Source organism: Panonychus citri, unplaced genomic scaffold (assembly GCF_014898815.1).
Source record: "Panonychus citri isolate SS breed McGregor unplaced genomic scaffold, ASM1489881v1 Contig00096, whole genome shotgun sequence".
Taxonomy (NCBI): domain Eukaryota; kingdom Metazoa; phylum Arthropoda; class Arachnida; order Trombidiformes; family Tetranychidae; genus Panonychus; species Panonychus citri.
Window position 1 is genome coordinate 481,188 of NW_026515501.1, and position 27,269 is coordinate 508,456.

The following is a 27,269-nucleotide window of genomic DNA, read 5'->3' on the forward strand; positions in this document are numbered from 1 at the left end:
CTCATCTTCATCATCATCATCATATCCATTTCAAGTAAATTAAATGTAACAATTATTATATTATCCTAAATACAGAATGGGCTCAAAGAGTAATGATAATAAATAGGAAAATGATAATGAAACAATTGTTTTTATTTTCTCTCTTACTTATTTATTATATGGATTGAAATTGATTAATCAAACTTTTCCAATTGTAATGATTAGTTGATTTGAGAAAGTAGCAATTGAATAATAGTAAAAAAAAATAGTAATAGATTTTCACTCAATTATAATAATACATTTACTTTTCATGGGTTACACAATCCTGGTTGACCGAGTTACCAAACTTTCTGTGTGCTCAATATATTATATGTATTTATATACGTATTGTGTATATTGTGATGATGATATTATTTTATCATCATCCAAGGGTATGCATTGTTATCAGATGAATGTTATAAAGTGGACTTGGCGATCGATATAATGTGAATAAGTATATATAACAACAACAACAACAACAACAATAAGTTGATAGTAGGAAGTATGGAGATGATGATGAAAAAGAAGATCAAATAAATTGAGTTGAGTGGAAAGTGTATTTGTTGTGAGAGTGAGTATAATCATAGATAGACTTTGAAACCATGAGGATCATTTTAGAATGAAAAATATCATATCCTCTTTGATAGGAATTATAATATATTCATATTCATGTTCATCTATTTAGATTATATTTATTGTTTTCCATCATTATTTTGTATTCACGGTGATCATTATATTCAGGTTTTTCTCTCTCTCTCTCTTTCTCTCTCCCAGTAACATGGTATTCACTTTGTTTATCCATGAGAATCGTTCAGGGGAATATATTGATGAGAGAAAGGAAAAGGTTCAGTAATTACTTTTGATAATGTCCAAATAAACAATATCGATTAGATTTACTTTGCTGAATTTTGTACATGTCGACTTTTCGAACTGTCAATTGACCAGAGCAAATTGTAGGTCAATTCCATGTCAACTTGATTATTTTTTTTTTCCTTTTCTCTTAATACAATATATTTATATACAAATTTTTCTGTTTCTTTTTCATGGTGAAATTTTGAATATGAGTATAAATATTGGGAGTAAGATGTGAATAGAATCTCAATTGCATCAGCTGATTATTTTGTCTTTCTTTCATTCTTCCTTTCTTTAATGGGGATTGTTATTATTACATATCCAAATTGGAAATGGAATATATATTTTACTAGAATATTGTTGTGAACTCTGTCTATTTACAATTAGACAGAGTAACCAAGTTGATAATCGATTGTGATCGATGAGAAGATCACTGATGATGATGATTATCATCATAATAATGATGATGAGATTCAGGGAGTGAAAAAAAAATTATTTTCGAAATGAGATAAAAATAATAATGATAATATATATGAACGGGAAAGTTTATCCATGAATGATAGAGAAGGAAAAAAGTTATCAATGGATGTTGGAGAACTTCATCTTTGCAAGAAAAATAGATAAGATATGGAATAAGATGAGAGAGAGAGAGAGAGAGACAAATAAAGGGAGAATTAAATAATATTGAACAGTAAGCAAAAAGATGTATTATCTATTGACTAGAGAAGACAGAGATAAACAGATAAACATGGAAGGATAATATTGAAGAATAGGAAGAAATTCTGACTTTCTTATCATCTTATTCCTCTTTCTCATTTATCCTTGTTCATCATCTTTTTATCTTCTTCTTGTTCATCTTCTCCATTTCTTTTAGATTGAATAAGGTTAAGAAAACTTGTCTTAAAGATCAATGAATGGGCAAGATCATTAGAGATAAATGTTGATAGACATGCACAGTTCATGTCAAGTGAGGCCCTAGAGGGTTCAAAATCATTCATGGAGTGAGAGAGAGAGAGAGAGAGAGAGAGAGAGAGAGAGAGAGAGAGAGAGAGAGGAGGATAGAGAACAGAGAAAGAGAGACTTAAGGTTCTCCGAGTGAAACCAATCATCCCAAACCATCTTACTCTTTCTCTTTCTCTCATCATTATCATCATCATGATTATCATCTCATGATCCTCATGCTCTTCATGTTCAAATTCTGAGGAGTGTCTCTCTTATAATCTTCCTTTTTACTTGAGAACGTTTTTTCTCCTCTTCTTGTTCTTCCTCTTATAAGACAGAAAGAATGACAATCTTTATATATTTTAAGGGTGGAGATCAAAGAAACACTAAGAGATAACCAAAGATAACAATATCAACAACAGGAAGAAAAACTAAAGATTTGACCTCAAATTATCAGTATTAAACTGGTTACAATGATGATCATCATCAGAATGATGTAACATTGATGAAAAAGACAACCAGAAAAAAAGAATCACCAAATTCACACAATATTTCAAAGCTCAGAATCAGATTACTCTCTCTCTCTCTCTCTCTTTGCTTGACCCTTTGCTTTCAACTCGATAACTTTTCAACCGAAACTTGAATCAAAACAATAATCGATTCCCAAACTGACCCTAATAAGTAATACTTTTCAAGCTTTGGTAGTAACAATCAAAAATAACCGAAAGCAAACAAATCGTTGACCATACTTAGAATATAAAATTACAAGGCAATGTTAAATACACATATGAATATGTCAATACAGAGATTCAGGGAATTCTGAAAACTAACATGAAATACAGATAAGTTTCATGAAATCACAGCTAAATGAAACGATTAATATGCAAAATCATTGAATCAATTTAAAACAATTAGAAAAATGAAAACAGCTAAAAATTGAAGTTTCCTCAACTGATCAATATTATCAAGTTTTTTTTTGCTTTGAAATAACACAATGTAAATTCATTGGTAGTTAGTAAAATAATTTGGTAAGCAAATTATTGTTAAATCATATAATCACATTTTATCATCATGAGAATGATTGTTTCATCTTTGTTTCCTTATTCAATTTTGTTTATATCTCCATCATCTTCAAGAAAACCCATCTCCCATGAATCCTCCTCTTCCTTACAAAATACTTTCTCTCTCTCCTATTGAAACTAAAATCAAATTGAATCAAAGTATATATATTGTCTGTTAACCTCTTATAGAATCAATTCTGGGCCAGTTTGATCAGATTACCGAGTAACATTGAAGGGAACATGTAGTAATGATAATATTATATGTTATGTTTATATCAACTTCAAGCAACAGCATCATTGGTAATCGTGATAATCTTTGCTCAATCTCAATATACCAAAAAACATTCCCTTTGGGAACAATAAACGGAAGAAAAGAAAGCTGGAGAGAGAGAGAAAGAAAGAAAGAAAGAGAGAGGATGGATAAAGAGGATGAGAAGGAAGAAGATGGAGATAAGAAGATTGATTCCATCATTGAACTTTTTCCTTCTTCTTTTCATTTTATTCTATTGAAAGCTAAGTGAAAGTCAATATCTTTCTTGTGGGTAGAAAACACATCTTAATGATTTTCTGCAATGTCCTTCTCCTCATTTCAACTCAATTCATAGAAAATCAGAATGCTACAAATACTATTCACTACTTTAAGATATAAATATCATCATCATCATGAAAGATAAAAAAGAAAATTTCTACTCAAGGAATAAATAAATTAGCCAAAATATTTACAATTAATGAGAAATTGATAAATTTCTTGTAGTAACAATCAAGATGAGCAATTGGCATTCAACTAAATAAACAAAAATCAACTAATGACCAACGAAATAATCTTTGATTAAATTTATTCATTTTAATAAATGTTATGTTTTTCCATTGAGAAAATTTGAAAGAAAAAGATTCCATTGAGAAAGATGAAGATGAGAAAATTATTTATAAAGAAATGTAGGTTACATGATATGGAAGATAATGTAATGGTTTTTTACTCTAAATTCAAGTTTGTCATCTTTTTATCATCATTTTCATCTTCTTCTTTCTCAATTCTCTTCTCATCTTTCTTAACATGAATACATTCATTCAGTAAATTCATACAAAGTATAAAAAGTAACTGAACTGTAAGTGTCAACTTTTTTTTTCTATTCTGTTATCATTGTTGATATATTTTCCTTGTAATAATAATAAGATACGAAATTGATGTTCCCTGAAAAGACCGTGAAAATATCATTTCCAAACTCAAATTTCCTTGTTCATTTTTTTTGTTCTTTCTTCGTATCTCTCCCTGAACTCTATCAGAATATTATCAACTAAGGAATCAACTACTCAACACACAAACACACACACACACAAACAACATGATATATTTACATGGTCACACCAGTAGTTACACTTGTAATTGGCACATTGTCACATAGTATATATAAAATGTATCGCTCACAATACTACCGAATATATATTTCAATGGTTGAATAACTTTCTATCAATTGTATTCAATGTTCATGGTGATATCCACTACATGGATAAACCGACAGAGTTTATGATTGATTAATTGTTGTAAACAATTAATCATTTCATTGGGAATTGTATTTTTGAGAATTTGTTTCTCTCAACAAGTTTAGTTTTCTGTTCATTTTATTTATTGAATGAATTTTGAATTGAAGAAGAGGCAAAAATATGTAATATATTCAGAACAATAATTTAATCAGTTTGGCTAATTAGCTAATCAAATTAAGCTTAATAATCTGAGAGTAAATAATTTATCCAACTGATTAATTGTTTAAATGATTAATCATTTAAATGCTTTGAGAAAATGTTACAATAATTTATAAACATTGTTATCATTTTTTTCTGTTTGACTATTTTTTTTTACTCTTATTTTCAATTGGGTGAAAAAAAAGTTCCAACATGATACTCAGTGAGTAGATGATTTATCGTTTTAAACTGAGTCTTTTCATGATGGAAATGTAATAATCAAATTGAAATATCAAAACTATTACAACTTAATTCTTGGCTTCCAACAATTGATCTGATTAATTGCTGTTTGGTTTAGTGTATTGTTGTGATAATAACAACAAAATTTGCTACCAACTGAATTAATAATAAAAGAGGAGTGATACTAATTAAATATAATTGTAACAATGATTAAGTTTCAATTGTACCCAAAAGTACAATTACAATCACAATTAATAACTTATGTAATTTAATCTGATTGAGAAAAATGAGATGATAATAATTTTATCAATGAAATTTTGGTTCATTCAAAATCATTACAATAGTTTTATAATCCAATTGAAGATGAAAAATATCAATGATATTTACTAATAGGAGATATTAATATCTTACACTTTTCAGATTATCAGATTATCAGATTATAAAAGAGGATTAACTTACCAGGGTCATTGAACTTATCAGGATTAAGGTGATTACCAGAGTTTCAAAATATTTATCCTCAACAAGTTTATAACACTTTGATCTAATCTCTCCCCATTTAACCCAGAATGATGTTTCCTCCAGGCAACATGGGAATCTATGGTACCAATACTCAGGTAAACAATCAGCTGGATGATCATTGATATTTACATCAGCTGTTACATGGATCATCTTATTGGCATTCATTTCTTCACCCATCACATCCTCTCCCAGTGGATATTGTTGCTGTTGAAGTAATTGTTGTCTAATAAGTTGTTGTTGTAATAATTGTAATTGTAATAATTGTTGTTGTTGTAAAATCAAAGGTGGGGTAGTGTTGGTGTTGGTTGTTGTTGTTAATCCGGAGGGCTGATTAAGAGATGAGTTTGAATGTTGAAATGAAATGGGAACCGGATATCCAGCTGGGTGAACCTTGGACAATTGATGATGATGATGATGAGCAGTTGGTTGTGTTGATGATGAAAATTGTTGATGATTAATATGATGAGACGGAGTCACTGATAATGAAGATGACTGTTGAGCTGACGAATCGTTATTAGGTTCATTTGAACGTGAGTTGTTGATGGTGTTTGTTGAATAATTAACATGATGATGATGATTATGATCAGTCAATGGGAATTGGGAATTACCATTGGGATCATTTAAGGACGGTTTAACTTTATTATGATTGGTATTATTAATATTAGCACTAACTATTAAACTGTTTTGATTATTAACATTATTTAAGTTGTTATTGTTGAGCGAGATGTTGTTGTTATTATTATTAACGGCGGGAATATCACCATGAAACCGTTCATCTGAATGATTATTGGGTACGGACGGAGATAATTTATCAATTAACTCTGATTCTGTTAAAATCAGCTTATCACCGGTGGTTAGATCTTTAACTGCTTGAGATAATTTCATTGAATTGAGTATAGAATTGGCTGAATTTTTAAATGTAATCTTACCACCTCCAGGTAAGGAGTACTCCAGGCCATCAGGACCAATGACGGTTTCACCATAAGCCGCTGCTGCTGCGGCGAGAAGTTTTTTATCCTTGAGTAAATCTGTTGCGTTGAGTCCATCCATCATGATAATATCTCCATCTTCCAGGATATTATCCATTCCACTTCCAAGATTACCAAGAACTAGTGAGCGACTTGTTAAACCACCTCCCAGTGTTAGGGTTCCTCCAGGTCCAATTAGCCCAGGAGCACCAATTATACCTCCTGGGCCAATCGTTGCTGCTCCTCCTCTTGATGTATCACGAATTTGATTACGTGTTTTGCTACGAAGTTGTTTAAGGCCGGTGAGAATGCGATTTTTAAGCCATTTCTGAGCTCTACCGAAACGATCAAAGGCTTCCTGTAGCTTTTTGGTATCCGCTGATTCTGAGGTGGGCGATGAAAGGTTTGACGCACCAAAAGAGGACAAAAGCAGGGCAAGGAAAAGGTTGAGCATAACAAGATGACCAATGATAACGGTGGCCAGGAAAAAGGGAACACAAACAAATCCACAGACTAACATACAATCCCACATTGATTCAATCCATTCACCACAAAGAACACGGAAAACAATCATGAAGGAGTGCATGAAATCCTTGAAATTCCAACGGGGTATCTCTCCGTCCGGGAAAAGGTACACTTTCTTTGAATAATTGGCTCCAAAAAGTTGCATTCCCATTACCGCAAAGATGAACACAATAATAGCAAGGACGAAGGTTAAATTACCCAAGTCACCCAAAGTTTTACCCATAATGGTGATTAAAAGATTAAGGGTGGGCCAGGATTTGGCGAGCTTGAAAACTCTCAGTAAACGGAAGGAACGAAGCACGGAAAGACCTCTAACACCTTCGAGAAAAATTTCCAATAAGGACAAGGCAACAATGATAAAGTCGAACACGTTCCAACCCTCACGAAAGTAAAACTTTGGACTTATTGCAATCAATTTCATGAAGGCTTCGATGGCAAATGTACCTGAGAAAAACTGAACAATCAAAAGAAAAAGAAAAAAAAAAGTTCATCAGATTTTAGACTCAGAATTGAAATTTCAAATAAGAATAAACAAAAAAAAATGTTCGACAGAATTTAACTTTAATCTTAATGCATTTGATTTTCCCTTCTATTAATGTTGTTATTTAATTATCTTTAATTGATTCATTAGTTAGACCCTTTGATTGTTAATAAAAACAGTAAACAATTCAAGTCAATTGGTAATGTCAATGGTTTTCTTTGTTACTGTTGATTAAATTGATTATAATTTGGACTAAATCATTTAATATCGTTAAACATTAAATGGAAACCAACAAACAGCATGAAATAAAAAAGTAATCAAGTTAATTGTTATCAAAGTTTACTATCTAAAAAGTATGAGTATTAATAATGTTATTTGTTGTATTTTAATAAACATCAACGTTGTTATTTGTTTACGTCGTAGTTTCCAAGTCAATGGTTAAATCTATGAATAGTTTATATTAGTGGATTGAGACGATAATTGTTTTTTGTTGCTTCTGATAGTTCAAAGAATAGGGAGAGCAAGTGAGAGAGAGAGAATCAATCGATTGAACAATATGAAGATTAAAAATGTATCGAACGCAATTGCAGACATTGTTCAGATATAAATTCTGTGTATGAATGGAAGGAGAAAGTGAATTGAATTGAAAGAAAGGTGAACAGATATAAAGTGGGAGAAAAGGTCGAAACGTTCATCATGTTTCCAATTCAATTTCTAAGTGATAATCTTTTAGCTTATCCCATGGAAAACAATTAATCTTTTTGTGGTGATGTTCAGGGGATGAAATTCATGATGATGAGGTCGTTGATCTAAATCACGATCTCAGACATGCCCCGATAGTTGATATTCTGTTGACTATCAGAGCAATTTTTTAAATTGATAAAATTAAATTAACATGATTACCATTAGAATCTACAAAAAGTTAAATAACAATAATAAATCAAGAGAAATGCTTTTAAAGAAACACACACACACAATTGAATGATAGAAAATTACAATTATAAATATCAAATGATTAAGATGAAAGAATAAATCAATCGATAGTAAAATAGTTCAACAAGTTAATGTAATAATCTATTGAGGATATTGATAGTGATTTACTATTAATAATTAGGAGAGAGAGAAAAGTTTTCATTGATAAAAAGATATTGAGACTCACCAAATTTCCAGTTTTAAGAACAGCCTCAAAATCTGGGTCCATGTTATGATGATCCATCGCCATGAAAAGGGTATTAACAACTATACACAGGGTAATGAATAATTCCATGAACGGATCGAATACAATAAGTGCAAACAATTCTTGAATTCTAACCCAACACCAACAGCAATCCCATACACACATTATGTCAATTGCCTTGAGGCAAGAAGTGGTAAATTGTTGCTTACAACTTGGTTTCTCTTCCTCACAATCTTCCTTATCTGTAGGAAAATAATAAATAGAAACTGTATCATGTTTAAGTAATGCCGTAACTATATTTAATGAAGTTAATTAGATGACCATTTTGATGGAGAAAAGTAGGAAGAGAGAGAGAGAGAGAGAAAGAGAGAAGAATAAAAAAAGCATCAACTATTGTTGACACAAAGCCAGTGTGTCATTGATCATTGAGCATCATTATGAATGAGAGGATGATGATATCGTTCTTGCTTTTCTGAATTGTTACAAAGGAGATGTTGAAATATTCTGAAAACATGATTGAACATATTCATCCTCGTTAAACTTGAATGATGTTGGTAGAGGAAAAAAAAGATAACCATCAACATCAACAGTTTACTAAAGGAATAGTTTGAGTTTTTTTTCAGAATGATGAGAAACTTACAAAACAAAGATACAACGAAGAGAGAGAGAGAGAGAGAGAAAAAATAACAGAGAAAGATACTAAGAGGGAGGTGGAAGATGATTCTAAGAGGATGAGGATAAGTTGAGAAAGAATAAGACAAAAAATATACACACAAACATCAAGGGAAGTTGAGTTTTCATTGTGTTCAATCAGGCTGTTAAAAAGAGAGAAGAAACTAAAGATGATGATGATGATGATAATGAAGATGGAGATGGAGATGCAAAAGAAGAAAAGACAATGATGATGATGAAAAAGTCTCGAGTTCCTTTTGATGAGGAAAGAGGAAACTCCTCGAGATACTTGACTGGGATGTTTATCAAAGCTCAGCAAAAGATGAGATGGATATATGATGGGGGTAGAAAATGGAGGAGGAGGAAGATGAGTGAGAAGGAAGGAAGTAACAGGCTTATAAAAGGGGAAAAGGATGATAGATAAAGATCAGGATGAGGACGATAGAAATGGGAGAGAAATAAAGAGAGAGAGAGAGAGAGAAATAAGAAGAAAGGAAAACAAACCTCTTTCGCTAGATTTGCTTTGCCGTCCAGCAGCTTGATCGATAATGTCATTTAGAACCATCACATCTATATAATGATAATAATGATGATGTGGATGAAGATGATGAAGATAATAAAGATAAAGTAGAAAGATAATAAAAAATAATGATGATAATATGCTGAGAATGGTGAGAAACAATGAGAAGGAAAAATTGATTAGATTAATTGATTTACCTTTAATATCAACCACAGTGTGTCGAGGTGTTTGTGTTTGTTGGGGTTGTTGTTGTTGTTGTTGTTGTTGTAATTGTTGTTGACCTGAATCTATGAATGGATTTTCAAGTTGACGTTTCATTAATGCACTTCCAAAATCATCTCCATGTGAATACATATCCTGGTTAATTATTGGGTTAGAGAAAAGTTTAATTAGATTAGTGAATCTGTCCAGCAAATTTGAATGAATTGTTGTTTAATTTACAAACTGGTAAGAAAAATTGATAATAAAAATAAGGAAAAGTTCAAGGTTATTAACTATATGTATATAAATGATCTTAATGATTCTCAGAGTAAAATCAATGAAAAGATAATTAGTTGTAAAGGATTTAAGCTTATCAATCAATGAAACTTTAAATAACGGGGGTTTTGTTTATCACCGTTGGCGATTTTGCTTAAAGGCGCTGATAAAGCGTAAAGATTAGGAAGAAACAAATATATTAATGTAAATGAAATGATGTGGTGATGATGAATATTATTAGATAAGATGATAACCTCTTGAAAAAATCCTGGTAAGTTTCTTCTTGTGAGTAATTGTGACTCTTTGGTCCAGGGAATACCTCGGCCGTAAATATCACCATGGGAAGTATAGGAAATTCGGGAAGAGTGGGAAGTATAACTGGAATGTCGTGAGTGTAAATTTGTATAAACAGGTATTATTATAGCTCCATTTTCCTCTGACATGGGAGTTGCTGCTGCACTGTCATCGGCATAGGGAAGGTGTTCCTGAGCGTCAAGGAAAGTTTGTAGTACAAGAGGTTTACGATCACCGACACGGCGACTGTTTCGAGCCCAGGAAACACTAAATTGACTTCCCCGACTCCCTCTACGTACATTATAAGGTGAGCCTGGAAGACTTAAACTTGCCTGTGGGCATTGACAACGATGAGGACGACAGCGATAATTATGATGATGATGATGGTGGTGATGATGAATGGAAAGAAAGAAATGAAAATAACAAAAGAAACACAATTTTTGGTGAGGAAGAAGGAGAAAAAAGGAAAATCATAAAATCAAAATAGGAAATAAAAAAGAAAAGAGTTGAATGAATGAGATAGAATCCGGAAGATAAACAGAATGTAGATGAAGATGGAAACACATAGTTTTATGCATATGAAGTTATCAGGCATCATTTTTATCATCATCATTCAAAGAAGCAGCATTAGCGGTATCAGTTGGATGCAATTTGCAGGATAAATTCAATTGAAATAGTGATAGCAACAGTGATTATAATAGTTAATTTCATTTGAAAACAGTGGTAGAGATAATTGAAAGAGAGAGAAAGGAGAAAAATGGATTAGAAGATGGTAATTAATTATGATTACAAGTTAATTAGGTGCTAATAATTTGACTTAAAATGAAAGATGAACAGTAGCGAAAAATAATGAATAGATGAATAAGAAATAAGCAAACAAGATTTAAATTAACTTAATCAATTAAAGTTTAACAAATTAGGCAATAATGATACTTACGATTCTAATATTAAGGTTAATTGATTAATTGTTGAGTTGAAATTTTGATAGATTAGGATCATTTGATTGCATGATGATAATCATGAAAACAACAAATATAAAGAGGATAACGGTAGGTGGGAAAGTTGGATAGAAGAGAGAGAGAGTGAGTGATGAAAATATGAATATTCTGAAGAAATGAACGATTTTTATATGAGAAAATATATTTTTAAAATTATTCGTTTGAAAATTACATCTCGTTCAGAATTTATGGTGAAACATGTAAACAGATAATTGGAAAGTAAATAAAAGTTGAAGACAAAGGGGTTTACATGCAATTCAATTCATTCTGAGGGATGAATAATCGTTACTCATGTAAACAGATCAACCGATGATATTGGATGATAAAATTTGATAGAATTCTATTCAGACAATGATATCATGATAATTTACTGAATTTGCATGATAGTGAAAATTGGGGAAGAGAAAAAACTGAAATGAAATCAGTGATTGTTGACATAATCATGATAATGTCAGATATTCATTACATGATAAATATGAAAAAGGGAAGATGAAATTTTTCATTTGTGAAGTGAAACCAAATTTTTTAGTTTGTTATAATTTACTATCATGAGTATCGATTCATTTATAATGACGACGAGATAAAATTACAATTCGGGAAGAAGAGAAAAAGTATAATGAACAATATGAAATGAATTTTGAATATGGGAGAACTTATGAATTTTTCTAATTGTCCATGGAAACGATTTAACTTCCCTGGTAATGTGAGATTGAAATGAGTTAATTTTGTGAATTAGTAATGGTTGTGATTCGTGAATTGAATGTAAATATTTCTCCCTGATTATTTTACTCTCTCAATTGTTCAGATAATTCAACAATTTATCAGACAGTAAATGACCTAATTATTTAATCTATATTTTAATCATAATCATTTTGATAATCGTCACAATTAACTCGGATTATTTTGTTTCTACAGAGTTAACAGATTATCTAATAAACATTAACAGTCTTGAGGATTTAATGGTTTACCAGATCATAACCTGAATGTTAATTGTTTTATGAGAATTGATTTAATTACCTGTACAATTGGGTTTATATTATTAATAATTCAAGGTTAATCAAGTCTTAACAATTTAAATGTATTATCATATAAAGTAGTTTAATTAAGATTCATTTAATAGTTAGTTGGTTTACCACAATTTCCAATTTTAACTTAAATGTAAATTTATGAGGACAATTAAGATTTAAAGTTAAAATTAGTATAATAAAGTTAAAGTTAATTGTTTCATTAGTCAAGTAGAAAAGTAATTTAATATCAATTAGATGATTACTACTGATTAATAGCAAGATGATTAGTTAATCATTTCTTTAGCTTCAAAAAAAGGCTTAAAACTAACAGGGAGTAACTTTTAATTGTGTTAATTAACTATCTCAATTATCTAAGTCTTGATATTATTAATGAACTGAATAATTGAATGATAATGGTTCACTTAGATATTTAACAGAAAAGTTAACCTAAACAATTAATAAAATTGTTAAACATGAAAGGATAATAATTGATACATTATATTGTTTACAGGTTATTGTTAATCATTAATTATGGTGATGAAAAAAAAAGAAAATCAAATAACTGATTAACTGGATTAACTGAGTAACAATGAATGAAAATGATTAATACAAAAAGCGATAAAATTACAATTGGTTTTATTAACACATTTTCTGTAATCATATTAACATTTAAATAATATGATTACAATGGACTTGATTATAATCAGTCTCACTCAGTGTGGTAATTGTAATTGTTCAACTCAATTGAATTGATTACAATAATATTATCAAAAGTAAACTGAGAACCAGAATGAGGAGAATGGTGGAGAAAAAATCTGAATTATCATGAATTGGAATAGAAAACCAAAAAGGGAACAGATTGATGATATTTTTTTCTTCTTCTTCCATGAAGATGAGGTAAAGAAAAAGTTCACTTGGAGTAACAATAAAAAAATCTACAATCATAATGATAATGATTGCGATGAAGATCATCATCATCATCATCATCATGAACCAGAGATTATACTTTGGGTGAAAAGATTTGATAGAAAAAAAAAATAGAAAAACAAACATAAGAAATGAATGAGAATCGAGAGATGAGGATGATTAGGGTGGGATGATGAGAGGAGGTTGAAAAAAGGATGATGATGATAATGATGATGATAACACTATTAACAATAGGGAAGTTAACTATTTGACAAGAGTAACAACAATCATTTTATATTAATAGTAACCCAGTTGGAAGATAAATAGAAAAGAATTTTTTTTTTCTATTATGTTATTTTTTTCTTCTTCTCCTCTTCCCTCTGTGTTCATAAAATATATATTATTTGGATCTTATAAATACAAATAATATCTTTGAGAAGGCAACATTTTCCTCTGTAAATATTTTGGTTTCACTTTTCTAGTTTTGTTATATGATTTATAATTCAATATCAACAGGATTGGAAAATTGGTTCAACTATCATAATAAATAATCAATCCATTGTGATACACATATAACATTGTTATGGTGGCACAAAGGGTCAGTTTAAGAGGTCAACATGTTGTTATTAGAGCCAGAGAGAGAGAGAGAGAGAGAGAGAGAGAGATGGGATTTATTATTGTGTGTTAGAAGGTGGATTGAGATTATTGGGTAAGAATTGTGATTAATTACAATTGATGCTGAGAGTGAGGGATTGGGAGTGAAAAGATCATTATTGAGATTGTGATGTTGCAAGATGAAGATGAAGATGACGAGAAGGAGGAAGAAGATGAAACGCGAAAAAAATGGTGAATGGAAGAAGAGAAAATGAAAAAGACAAAATCGATTTTACAAATGATAATGATTTGCGGAGAAAGAGAGATGATTATGATTATAATGATAATCAAAGTTATCATTACATTCATTTTAAATGTTCATGAATATTCAAGGCAAATTGATGGGCGAAATTTGATAAATTAAATTGGACATTGGGAAAGTTAAATTGATGCTGAAATTATCATTCTAATAGCATTTAATTGTGAAATACTTTTCATCAATTTTTAAATGAATTCATCAATGATTATGAGGGTTGGAGTAAATAATTTAGACAAAATTTGAATCATTACCTTAATTTCAAAGATTGAGTTGTGTTGATTAAGACATAATCTTAAGTATCCTTAGGTATTAAATTGTTGATTATTATATAGTAATAAAGATAATTAAAATAATTAGGCCTAAAAGCAACCACGGAAATTGTGCCAATGGGATTTCAATTAACACCACAATTGGAACAACTTTTTAGATCGCCACAAAGCATTTAAATTAACTAATAACTTGTAATTAACTAGCAGCAAATTCACAATAAGCTTCTCCGATTGATTAAGCGAAACAATTAGTGCCATCAATCATTGTTTCAAAAAGCCAAAAAAAACTAGAATTAAAAATTGTAAATGATTATTTTCACTTAATCAATTAGAAATCACAATTATCAATGCTACTAGACGAGAGATTAAATCTAATATTGTGCCTGTTCACATAATGTTTCATCTGATTGTGATTTTTGAAGTGAAAAAGTTACAAAATAATCAATTATTAGAATCTATAATAGTAATTAATTAGTAAATTAATATATTAATATTATTGAAAAGTGATAATATAAGTACATACCTTGCGAACATTTCCATTAATCCGTCCAGCGTTAAAATCGTAGTTTGGATTATCCTCTTCATTACTTTTCAGTGAAACTCTATCCTTTTCGTCAACTATTTTATCATCATAATCTGAATAAACCGATGGACTTGGTGGTGCATCAGATTCCCTACGATTCACTAAAGATCCTATCAGATGAGGTGGTATTGAATTGTTGTAATTTTGTAGAGGCGATGGGTGAGATAATTGATTACCAGAGATTGGACCACTCATACCTATTCCACCTCCCATTGCCATGGAGGTTGTACCACCACCTCCGCCTCCTCTTCCATCATCTACATCAGCTTGACGAAGAGTATCCTGGTAAGCAGCTTCTTCCGCTGCAGCAGCCAAATCTTCATCGACAAGTTTCTTCTGCAATTCATCATAGGACATGGCAACAATAGCCAAAATAAGGTTAACCAGGTAAATTGAGCCCAAAAAAATGGCTCCAATAAAGTAGATTATGTGCCAAGGACTTGTTGTTCGTAGGATCATTTGATACAATGATTCCCAATAGTCTTGAGTTAATAGACGAAAGGCAGAAAGTAAAGCCCATGGAAAAGTATCATAATTAGTGTACCCGTAATTGGGATTAGGTCCAAATCCTTGGATACAAGTACTCATTGTAGAGTTACAAAGCCTATGGAATAAGGGATAATTTAATTTTATCAGATAAGATGAGATGAGAATAAACAAACAATTAAAATAGAAAACTCAATAATGAAAATAATTAGAAAATATTAACAATCAAGTAGAAAGATTAATTACTAATGGAATACTATTTTTCTATCTTCAATCAATTTACTCAATACACTGCATAAGACCAATTTAAAGATCTAATAGTAAATTAGATTATAATCAACAACGATAATAATGTAATAGTAAATCAATTGTGTGATTACCATGATTACCTATGTTTATCATTGTAAATGAAATCATAAAAAGCTAAAGTAAACACTTAAAGGAGAAAAAAAAATCAAACTAAATTGTTAAAATGTATTATTAATAGACTTTGCTTACGTTTTTCTATTGACTAAATCATTTGATTAACATAAATTGTACACTGTGTAATCTTGATTAGCATTAACACATTACTGATTATTAGATTACATTGAATGGTTAGAAAGAGAGAGAGAGAGATAATCAATGTTGATATACTTACGTAGCACCAGAGGTGTTACTACAAAGAATAGGATCTCCATCAGAAGTATTTAACCAGTGGGTTCTATCATTACACCAATCGAACCATTCCTCGGTGGTCATGTTTCTTGGTCCATGGAGGATACATTTCTGTGTAAGAGCTCCCATGTAAATTTGAAGTCCCAATAAGGCGAAAACAGAAAGTGAAAAACACGTTAAAATTGTAACATCTTTCAGGTTTTTTGCTGCTTCAATTAATGCACCAACAATTGTCTTTAAACCTACAAAATCACAACAATTAAGGAGAAAAAAGAATTGGAGAAAAGTGTTAATTTTATCGTTTAAACATGATGATTGTTTCAATTGAATGTTGTAAATCATTTTCTACAAAAATGATTTATTCAATGTGAATGATATAATTATACAAAACCTTGGAATAATTGAATTGGTAGGAAAATAATATTATCGAAAGTGAGTATTTGATATTTTCTATTTATGTTTTCAATTTCGTTCTACATTAGAAAACCTTTCCCATGAATATTTAATGATAATCATTGTAAATGATAAATCAATGATAGAATATAAAATTATCATTTATCTAATTTTTACTTTGGCTTATCATTAATGTGTTAAGCTAATTTATATTATCCAGGTATTGGACAAATCTATCGATCGTTTATCATGTATTCCAATTTAAGATTGTCAACCGTTTTAACAATAAACAATTCTAGTTTAGAATGTACATTTAACTGGTCAATTATGGATGGAAAGTAAGATTTTTTTTTTTTTCGTAATTCAAAAGAGAATCGAAATGTTCAACTTTATATTTACCTGGAACAACAGCAACTGTTTTCAAAGCTCGTAAAACCCTGAAAGTACGAAGGGCGCTTAGATTACCTAAATCTTCAAATAACATGGTTAAATAGGCTAAGGCAATAACGACAAAATCAAGCCAATTCCATGGGTCCCGTAGATATGTGAAGTTTGTAAGTATTAAGCCTCGGGCAGTCACTTTTAAACAAGATTCGAAAGTGTAAATTGTTGTGAAAATGATTCTGATTTGAAAAATGAGGAGAAAGTAGACAAAAAAAATATGAGTTAACAATTGAATAACTGTTGACCATTACAATCGATCAATGGAAGAAAGAACAAAAGAAATTGATTGATTGGTTTGGTCAAGATTGTTCTTTTTTTTGTTTTTATATTCTATTCTCTTTTATTTATTACTTACTCTGTTCGTTCGATTTCACTTGACTGCATAGTCATTAGAATACAATTAACGAGGATTGTAACGATAACAAGAAAGCTGAACCAAGGATGGACAAGCATAAAAATGGCAACTCGACGGATCGGGTTGAACGGGCTAAGGATGAACAAGGCTTTGGTTGCGCTAAAACGGAAGATATCTTTCCCTTTGCTTACAACAACAAAGGTCTGAGAGATGATGAAAAGGGAACATGATGATGATGGTAATTATATCATGATGATCCAAAAGGATGAAGATGAAACAAAAGAAACAACAACATTGAGAGTTGGTTAAAGATAATGATTGGTTAATTGTCAATTGCAAAAGGTTTTCAGTTCAATGAATGTTGTATTTGACTGGCATGGGGACTGATTAATGTTTACTAATTATGTTAAATTTACTGTTTAATCATTTAGTTGATTTCAACAGTCAACTGCAGATGATATTTGGCTGATAGGGTTAAATTTATTGTTTTTAAGTTATCGGATTAGTGGACATTCAATAAATGAATGACATGTTTCTCAAATCAATAACGAAAAGATAATGATTGTTGATTGGGTAAATGATAGAGTTAATTGAATCAATCAAGAATTAATCCTATGGAAAAATGATTTGATTGCTATGATGATGAGGATACATGAATTCATGTAACCTTGATAATAATAAGAATTCAACATTTTTTATGAACAGTTTAGATGGCGAATAACAGTAAATTATAATCTCTTTCACTCACTTTCACTTTTTTGTTATGGTTGAAAGTGGAATATGAATATTTGATTGATTGATTGGGAGAATGGGATGGAAAATGAAAACGGAAATTGAATGATAGTAACTCACCGGAATTCCAACTTTTTCATAATATTTGTCAAAATCTTCTATTGGGGTACCAATAAGATCTGGAGGGAAGCCTCGTTCCAATGGTTTCGGAAGCATTTTACCTGCTTCCAATGTCTCATCGGGATGAAGCTCTTCTTCCTCACGGTGTGGTACATAAAGCTCATCCATCTCAGCGATTTTCTCCTCTTTCTCTTTTTGAAGCTTTTCCGCTTGACGAGCTTCAACGGCAGCCAAAGATTCCCTGGTAAAAGGCCGAAACAACGGTTGTTGGGGTATATCGGCATAATCCAGGCCTACTGATGACATGTCAATCTTCACCAACCCAAAATGAAATAATCAACAAAACACATAGATGATGCTCTCAACGTTTAGTTGCTAGCAACCACAACCAAGTAACCAGTTTATTTCCCAAAACAGACAGAAACAAAACTAGTTGCTAGGAAGAAAAAAAAGTGAAGAATAGAAAAACATCAACAGAATAGAATAGAATAAAAAAAAAATAATAATTAATCCAATGGATGGAGAAAATGAAAGAAACAAGAACAGGAGAAAATCACTTTTTCTTCCCCTTGAGAGATTACAACAAGAAAACGATGATGGAGAGATAAATCCAAAGGATGAGAAACAAAAAAAAATTTGAGGAAAAAAACAACCAAATGATGATAAAATGATGATGTAAAATTATTGAAATTTTTACTCTTTTTTTAGTTGTCACAAAAATCAACAATGAGAAAACAAGATAATCAACAATTAATGGGATTTTCTAATAAAAACGGGTACCCGGTTTGAGTTAATTCACTTTGTAACAAACAGTATGAGCAACCATGAGTATCTCCACATAGTAGAGTGAAAGAGAGAGAAAACTGAATAGAAGAGAAAAAAAATTCGATACAAAAATCGAAATGAGAGAGAGAGAAAAAAAAGAGAAAAAATTGATTCTCCTCCAAGTAACAGGTTCCATCTATTGTTATGAGAGAAAGAAAAATAATCAACAAAATGAGAGAAAATTCGAATTTCCCTCAATTCGGTTACCAAGGGCAACCGAAAAAAGAAAGAAAAACAAAACAAAAAGAAAGAGAAATGAAAGAGATTCTATTTACTCTTTCGGAGAAATTCGATCATGTGACCTGTTTTTTCCCTTCGACTTCCCCATAAACTGGTGATCCTTTTGGTGGCTGTTTTTTTTTCTCTCTCTTCATTCATTCATATTTCAAACTCATTTGATTTTTAATTCTTGTCATCACAATTTCTAAAGTGTAATTAATCAACACCATTAAGTAAATTGTTTCTCTTCTCTATCTTTTCTTTCTCAGTCTTTCTCTCTCTTTCTGGTTTTTCTTCTTGCTTTTCTTCATCTTCTCTGGATCCAAATCGCCATCATTTTTTGTTAGGTGAGTTTTTGTTTATCTTGTTTATATTTTTCTCTTTTCTCTTTACTTCATATTTTTTTGGTCTCTTTTTTTTTCTCCATCAATTCTTTGTTAACTCCTTCATCTCCATCTTATTCACTTGTGTATATAAACATTTAATTGTCTTGAATATCACCTTGTAAATTGCTTGAAACATCATAAACAAGCAGCAATTACCACCATTTACTTTAACTCTGCAATTTTATTTAGTGATTTCATTTTTATTCTTATTTTTTTTTCGCTTTGAAGGTTAAATTTTTTTTCTCTTTCATTTTCTGTAACTTGATTGTTTACTTTATTATTATAGTTAACCATTTGGATGACATAAAGAATAACAATTAATTGTCTTTATCTCTTTTTCTCTCCCTCCAACAGGTCGTTTATTTCTTGTTGGATCAACCGTGTCTATATACTTGACTTTAAATCAGTCACCTTTATGAACTTTTGAACATACTGATAATTTCATTTTCCAGATTAATTTCATCATGTCTAATTCTAATATGACTGATTCTCTTGGTGTATCAATTGCCTTGGGCATGATTAAAACAGTGGTTTGTGCCTACGATTTGATGACTCTTCCCATTTATACTGTTGCCCAACAACCTTGGCAACGAAGTCAATCCAAAAACAAAACGAGAGCCAAACCAGTTAAAGATGATAATTGTTATTCAGGTAATGACAATTTAATTTTCAAATTTTTAATTCTCTATAATTACTAACATGCAATTAGAAATTTTCTAAACAATAATTCGAGACTCAATAAGCCTCTCTCTCTCTTTAATGATCAGCTTTTTTTTATAATGATTATATTTGCATGCAACATCATAAGACTTTGTTTTTTATTTTCTAATTGATAAAATTGTGACCTTAAATTTGCTTTTTAGAATGGAAAAGAGTTGAATCTCCTCCCGATCATGATATGTTACATGCTGAAACCATTGATTCTTTATTTGTGAAAACATGTGAAAAATATGGAGATCGTAAGTGTCTTGGTTATCGTGAGACTTTCGGTGAAGAAGATGAGAAACAACCTGATGGAAGAACTTTTAGAAAATTGATTCAAGGAGATTTCAAATGGTTCACATATAATGAAGTTAATCAAAGAATCAATGATGTTGCTCGTGGTTTATTCTTGAGTGGCCTTAAACCTGGTGAGCCAGTGATGATCTTTGCCGAGACAAGGTTAGAATGGTTTGTCAGTGCAATGGCAGCATTTAGACTCGGTGCAAGCATTGCCACCTTGTATGCCACTCTTGGATTCGAGGCTCTAGTGCATGGAATCAACGAGACTGAAGTTTCACATTTAATCACAACTCATGATCTTCTACCAAAAATCAAATCTATCGTGAATAAACTGCCTCATCTTAAGAAAATCATCTACATCGAAGGTGTCAAGAAACCAGATCTTAGTGGTTTTGGATCAATTGAGTTGATCTCGATGACCCAAGTGGAAATGAATGGATCGTCAACTAAACAAAACATTCAATTTGAACCCAGAAAAAGTGATGATCAAGCCGTCATCATGTACACATCAGGATCAACAGGTATCCCTAAAGGTGTTATCATCACACATAAAAATATTCTTGGAACCATGAAAGGTTTCTATGCTGTTGCACATGGAATGACCACCGAGAATATCTACATGGCCTACCTTCCATTGGCTCATGTTCTTGAATTAGCTGCTGAAAGTTTCTTCATTTCAGTGGGTATTCCAATCGGTTATTCATCTCCACACACCATGACCGATAAATCAACTGCTGTTAAAAAAGGCTGCAAAGGAGATGCACCAGTCCTTCAACCAACTGTCATGGCCGCAGTTCCATTAGTTTTGGATCGTATCAAAAAAGCCGTCACTGAGAACATCGATGCCCAAGGGCCTTTTATGAAGGGACTCTTCCGATTTGCCCTTGAGTACAAACAATATTGGGTTAAAAATGGATTCCAAACTCCTCTTCTAAACAAAATCATCTTCAACAAAATTAAGGCCATGCTCGGTGGTAAAATTCAATACATGGTAGTTGGAAGTGCTCCTCTTGCTCCCGATACTTTTGATTTCATCAGAAATACTTTGAATGTGATTCTCATCGCCGGATATGGATTGACGGAAACTGCAGCAGGTGGTACCATCATGGATTTCGACGATTTCAGTGTAGGTCGAGCGGGTCCTCCTCTTTATGGACTTTCGATCAAGTTATCTGATTGGGAAGAAGGTAAAAACAACAATTAATTTCAATAATTATCTTTGTCACGTATTATATGTTGACTTAACAACCTCGAAGCTTAAAATAACTATGCACTTGTGATTATTTTTAATTCAAATCAAAATGACTCATGCTGTTTTTATTGTATTCACTATGTAAATAGGTAATTATCATCCTCGAGACAAACCAAATCCACGAGGTGAAGTCATCATCGGCGGTGATTGTGTGACCGCAGGTTATTTTAAGAATCCGACAATGACGGAAGAATTTTACAAAGTGGAAGATGGAAAAAGGTGGTTTTACACAGGTGATATTGGAGAAATTTATCCTGATGGAACAATCAAATTAATCGACCGTAAAAAAGATTTGGTTAAACTTCAATATGGAGAATATATTTCACTTGGAAAGGTAAGTTCTTTCTCTCTCTCTCACTCACTCTCTTTCGATCTTTACAAATGTCTTATTTGTCTTTTTGTCTCAAGTCTAAAGTACATAAAGAAAATGTTTATCTGTTAGATTTATACAAATAGAAGATGATTAATTAGTCTTGCCAAAAATTTCCAGGTCAAACTACATGTTTACTTGATTAACAAGTGGTTATCAAGTATCTCTTTGCAATCAAGTCATGAAATTTACATGCACAATCAATGAACGGAAATTTTCATTGTTACAATTTTACACTTTAATTACTAATGGATTTTTTTGTTTATTGAGTTGCTTATATTTTTTTTGTTTTTCTTCCTTGTTGTCTCTTTCTAGGTTGAAACGGAATTGAAAATTTGTTCAATTGTTGATAATATTTGCGTCTATGGTGATTCTTATCACGATTATTTGATAGCAATTGTTGTTCCAAACGAAAAGGGTCTTCGCAATTTAGCAAAAACACTTAACAAGGAGCATCTAAGTCATTCACAACTCTGTAAAGATCCAGTTATGCTGGAAGTGGTTAAAAAAGTGCTTACTGATCGAGCAGCACAAGTTAAATTGAATCGAACCGAAAGACCTGCTAAAATCTTACTCGTTGACGACGAGTGGACACCTGACAGTGGCCTGGTAACTGCAGCGATGAAGATTCGTCGGAAAAATATCCAAGAACGTTACATTAATGAGATTAATAGAATGTACAAAACTCCCGTTTCTGGTGTTCAATCAGCTTAATTTTTTCCATTAGAATTTAAATGTATTAGTTTAATTCTAAATTCCTGTTCTCACCACTAGCATCTTCTCACTTTTTCTCCTCTTTCACCCCACCCCCTTCCTCTTTAATATAAATTACAATGTTATAGATATCAATTCTTTTAGTTTATCTATTCATGTAACTATACTCAATCACTTTTCCCATCATCTTATTACAATCATCTTCATCATCCTTGATCATCACTTGTATCATCTTCAGGTCATTGTAACTACACACCAACTACACTCAAAGCAACTCTTTACACATACACACTTTTCTCAATTCCTTTGGTGCTAAACAAAATCCTGATTTTCTTCATCACTTCTTACTAATAGTTATCATCATGATGATCTTTTGGTGATAAGTTATTTCTCTCGTTAACCTTGACAGATTATCTCACAATCTTACAAGTTTAACGTTAATTTCCTAAAATTTTTTCCTTCAAATCAAAAATTCAAATACCAAACTTCATCAACAAAACATCCACCATAAAGAAAACACCATCAACATGCAGGATCAATTTAATTAGCATGTAAAACTTTTCAAAGAAACAATTTAATTTGTAGCATATGATATGTAATTTAATTAGCTTTGTTTTATTAATTTATGTTGTTCAAATGGTTGTAAATACTTTCTAAGAGAAAGAGAGAGCTAAAGATCAATGGTTAATTAACTCTCCTCTCAAATTGATTGTAATTGCAGCTCATTGCGACTCCTTATTATGATTGGGAAACACTCAAAGAATCAATGAATTTATGATTAAAATTCAATTGATAATTTAACAATCAAAGGTCAATCAAAATCAATTCACTCCTTAAACTCCAACTTTGATCATTAAAATTTTGATCTACTTTTATTTGTATTTTCGTCATCAACTTAATCATTTAAATCCAAGAATTAAGATTTAAATATTCTGGTAATCATCCAAATCGAGTGATGATTGAAAAATAATCTCTTAGATGTAACAATTAGTGGAAAATTTGAAGACAACAATTAATATTGATTGTTCAATGAACAGGAAAAAAATTTAATGATTGTTGTTCAATAATCAATCGTTAATCAGGTTACATGTATAATAATTGAAGAGCTAAATAATCAATAGTTAATTGATTATTCAAATTGATCCAAATCATTAAACTTTATAGAGTTATGGTTGGAAATGATTAGTTAAATTGTTACGGGACTTTGATAATTAATGATAATTGCCCTTGATTTTTAATTTTCATCGGCAATGTAATGTCTAAGTGGTTTTCATGTTACTAGATTAAAATAACATCTTCATTGATTTTAATCAAGTTGATTAAGTTTAATTGTGTAACAATCAACTGGTGATTATGTTTTAATAGGTTTCTAAGGGGTAAGTCAATTTGATTTGAAACAGTTGACAATTAACTTTTGAACCTTAATTGTGATTGATCTTGACAATTTACAACAAGTTGGTTAACAACAAAAACTTGGTTAACTAATCAATTTCAACCAATACAATCATTTAATTAACCGATTATGCAATTAAAGTAATTGAAGGTTTTTTCTTTCTCATTTCATAATCAACTTATCAAATTAATCAACTAGTCAACAATTAACTTATACTAATTGAGGAGTAAGAGATATTTTCGATAAGAAATAATCAATTTCTTAATTTTCTTTATTATTTTGATTGATTAAAAAAAGAAAGAATTGAAAAATCAAAGTAAAATTGAGTCGAAATCGTTGAAAACTGATAACAATTTGTTTTCGAACTTTTTTTAAATAATAATAGAGGTGAACAGTTAATGATTGATTTGATACAACGAAAGAGAGATTGACCATTGTAATCAATTGGAATTAAAATGAACATTACAAGACAGTTTATCAAAGTTTTCGTTATGATTTTTTTTACTCAAGAAATGATTTTAAAACGTGTAAGTGATTTTTTTTGCTTGTTGTTGTGTTTGTGTGTATAAGTTGTTTTTTCTTGTGCAGCAAAAATGATTTCATGGATAAGGCGCAAAAAGAAAAGGAAATAGATTAGAAAGACATAGAAAAAGGGAGAGAAGAAGAATTAAGAGAGTGTGTGAGAGAGAGAGATAAAGTTCCAAGTTGTATATGTAGCATGAATAAGAATTAGAGAAGGAAACATGAGAGCGAGAGAGAGAGAGAGAGAGAGAGAGTTGTATTTATACGTTGGATGCATGTATATGTATAGATTGATGGATAAATAGATCAGTTGGTATAAGTTGTTCTTAAATAATGTGAATTTTAACAGGTAAAAAACACTATTTTGTTGATTGGGACACCTGATCGGAGAGAAAATGATAGAAGGGGAAAAGAGATGATTCTCAGAAAATGATGATATGGGGATTGGCTGATTTGGTATGTTTGAAGCTAAGATTCATAGAAAAGACTTGATGAAACAAGTTCCAGGTATTGGTAATATGTTGTGGTTGATTAGGATAAAGTGTAGAAAGAAATTATTGTTGATTGAGAAAGAGACAAACTAGCAAAGTTATTAAAGGGATAGAGGGAGAAAATTATAAGAGACTGAGAAGAGAGACTGAGAAGAGAGAGAGAGAGAGAGAGAGATACAGAGAGATACAGAGAGACAGAATGATAGATGATAAAGAGGGAGAGGAAAGACACAAAAATGTTGATAAATAATATGATTAAATGATCAAGTATTGTTTTGTGGATTTAGATCGACATTTATAAACTGATTTAATCTATCAGAGTATTGGCCATACGATTCGACGTCATTATGACCTGCACCTTCGAGCCAAAGAGGTTCAACAGCGCGGGGACACTTTTCATGCATCGCTAATCCATGAGAGAAGTCGATAATTTCATCCTCCGTTCCATGGATAACTAAAACTGGTGATGTTATTCTTGGTGCTTTCTCGATGCTGATTGTTCATTTATTCGTACCAGTGATTTTATTCAATAAGATGAATCATTGAGACCAGAATTTAACAGAACAGCGATAATAAACAAAAGAAATTTCCATGATATGATTGATTGAATGATTGATCCAGCATAATACAGAAAAGGAGAGAAATAAATGACAAATCAGAAAATGTTGGTGATGAATGTATGGGATAAGCAGAATCAATAGGTAAAGGTGTAGACCAGCAACAAATGGAAAGATAAGAAAAAATAAATTAGAGTATTGTCACATGAATTGCAAGAAAGAAAGAAAGAAAGAAAGAAAGAAAGAAAGAAAGAGAAAGAAGAGAAAGAAAGAAAAAAGGGGAAGAGGTTTATTGTGAATTTAAAGAGAAAAAGAGAAAAAAAGAGAAAGAAAAGAAAGCAAAGTACAAAAATGAAAGAAGGAGTCACTCACCTTGGGAATGCGTCAAAGAACCAGGTTCGTTTGATGTTAGAGAAAGCAACTCTCATACCGGACGTTAGTGGCGAGTGTAGTATCACAGCACCAACCTCGTAACGTGAGGCGAGGTCAACAGTGGGCACAGTGCCGATTGATTGACCATAGAGTATAATTTTCTCAGGGCTGATACCATAATGAGATCTTAAGGCCTGCCAGGCGGCATCAATATCTGCATATAGGTTTTTCTCTGATGGTTTACCACTGGAGACACCATAACCAGAATAATCATAACTGAATATATTACAATTAATTTCTGAGCCTAAACCAAGATAGAAACTACTCATCTGACCCAAATCGACGGCATTTCCATGGCTAAATAGAATGGTGAACTTTGGATTGGGACAGGCACGAACATACATACAAGCAATCCGATTACCTCGGGAGGAACGGGCAAAGAAGACTTCAATTTGGTCCAATTCCCTTGGAAGATATTGCCATTCAGCTCGTTGACTTAACTCAAGGGTAAATTTATTATTCTTCTCGTCAAGAACAAAATTATAAGTTGACTCGGGTGGTAAAAATGCCAACTTGGCTGCTATTCTGCCTGGACACGGAGGGCAGCAGAAAAGGCAGCAAAAACCACTGAATGAAAATCCGTTCATACTTAATCCATGGAAATACAAATCTCTCTCTTCCTTATTTCTTATGTCACCCAAGGTAGAATCGAAAACAAATCGAAAAACAGGTTAAAAGGTAAACAAAACAGTTAACCAGTACACTTTACCACTTAGATGATTGAGTAGAGAAAAAGTAAAATCAAATGAAATGATTAATAAAAAGAGAAAAACAATTGATTTGAATTAAAATTGTTTCACTAAAAAACAACAACTCT

The 27,269-nt window shown here is 31.3% G+C and overlaps 3 protein-coding genes across 11 annotated transcripts in view; 1 reads left to right on the plus strand and 2 right to left on the minus strand.

The window, feature by feature from the left end:
- Nucleotides 1–19,267, minus strand: part of LOC128388258 (sodium channel protein para-like) — a 30,815-nt gene extending 11,548 nt beyond the window's left edge. For 4 of the 8 annotated variants that reach the window (XM_053347645.1, XM_053347643.1, XM_053347644.1 and 1 more), the window contains exons 1-10: nt 18,290–19,267; nt 17,438–17,640; nt 17,038–17,261; nt 16,229–16,487; nt 15,043–15,706; nt 10,387–10,758; nt 9,853–10,012; nt 9,640–9,705; nt 8,446–8,729; nt 5,253–7,259 (exon numbers count right to left, since the gene is read on the minus strand). In XM_053347645.1, coding sequence (XP_053203620.1) covers nt 5,253–7,259; nt 8,446–8,729; nt 9,640–9,705; nt 9,853–10,012; nt 10,387–10,758; nt 15,043–15,706; nt 16,229–16,487; nt 17,038–17,261; nt 17,438–17,640; nt 18,290–18,595 — 4,545 coding nt within the window. In that variant the 5' untranslated portion in view covers nt 18,596–19,267. The remainder of the gene's footprint in view (nt 1–5,252; nt 7,260–8,445; nt 8,730–9,639; nt 9,706–9,852; nt 10,013–10,386; nt 10,759–15,042; nt 15,707–16,228; nt 16,488–17,037; nt 17,262–17,437; nt 17,641–18,289) is intronic. The other 4 variants (XM_053347649.1, XM_053347650.1, XM_053347642.1 and 1 more) reach the window with 2 other exon arrangements.
- A 235-nt stretch (nt 19,268–19,502) lies between these two features.
- LOC128388263 (long-chain-fatty-acid--CoA ligase 4-like) lies at nt 19,503–23,932 on the plus strand. Of its 2 annotated transcripts, none has more exons than XM_053347654.1 (5): nt 19,503–19,680; nt 20,074–20,370; nt 20,583–21,908; nt 22,063–22,307; nt 22,659–23,932. In XM_053347654.1, exons 2-5 carry the CDS (start codon nt 20,184–20,186, stop codon nt 23,055–23,057), a joined length of 2,157 nt encoding a protein of 718 aa, XP_053203629.1. In that variant the 5' UTR covers nt 19,503–19,680; nt 20,074–20,183; the 3' UTR covers nt 23,058–23,932. The 2 variants fall into 2 exon arrangements, with proteins under 2 accessions (XP_053203629.1, XP_053203630.1); XM_053347655.1 differs by lacking the exon at nt 19,503–19,680 and adding an exon at nt 19,742–19,947.
- An 840-nt stretch (nt 23,933–24,772) lies between these two features.
- Nucleotides 24,773–27,232, minus strand: LOC128388270 (alpha/beta hydrolase domain-containing protein 17B-like). Its single transcript, XM_053347663.1, has 2 exons — nt 26,393–27,232; nt 24,773–25,955 (listed from the first exon to the last, which is right to left on the minus strand). Exons 1-2 carry the CDS (start codon nt 27,037–27,039, stop codon nt 25,727–25,729), a joined length of 876 nt encoding a protein of 291 aa, XP_053203638.1. The 5' UTR covers nt 27,040–27,232; the 3' UTR covers nt 24,773–25,726.
- Nucleotides 27,233–27,269: the final 37 nt, after the last annotated feature.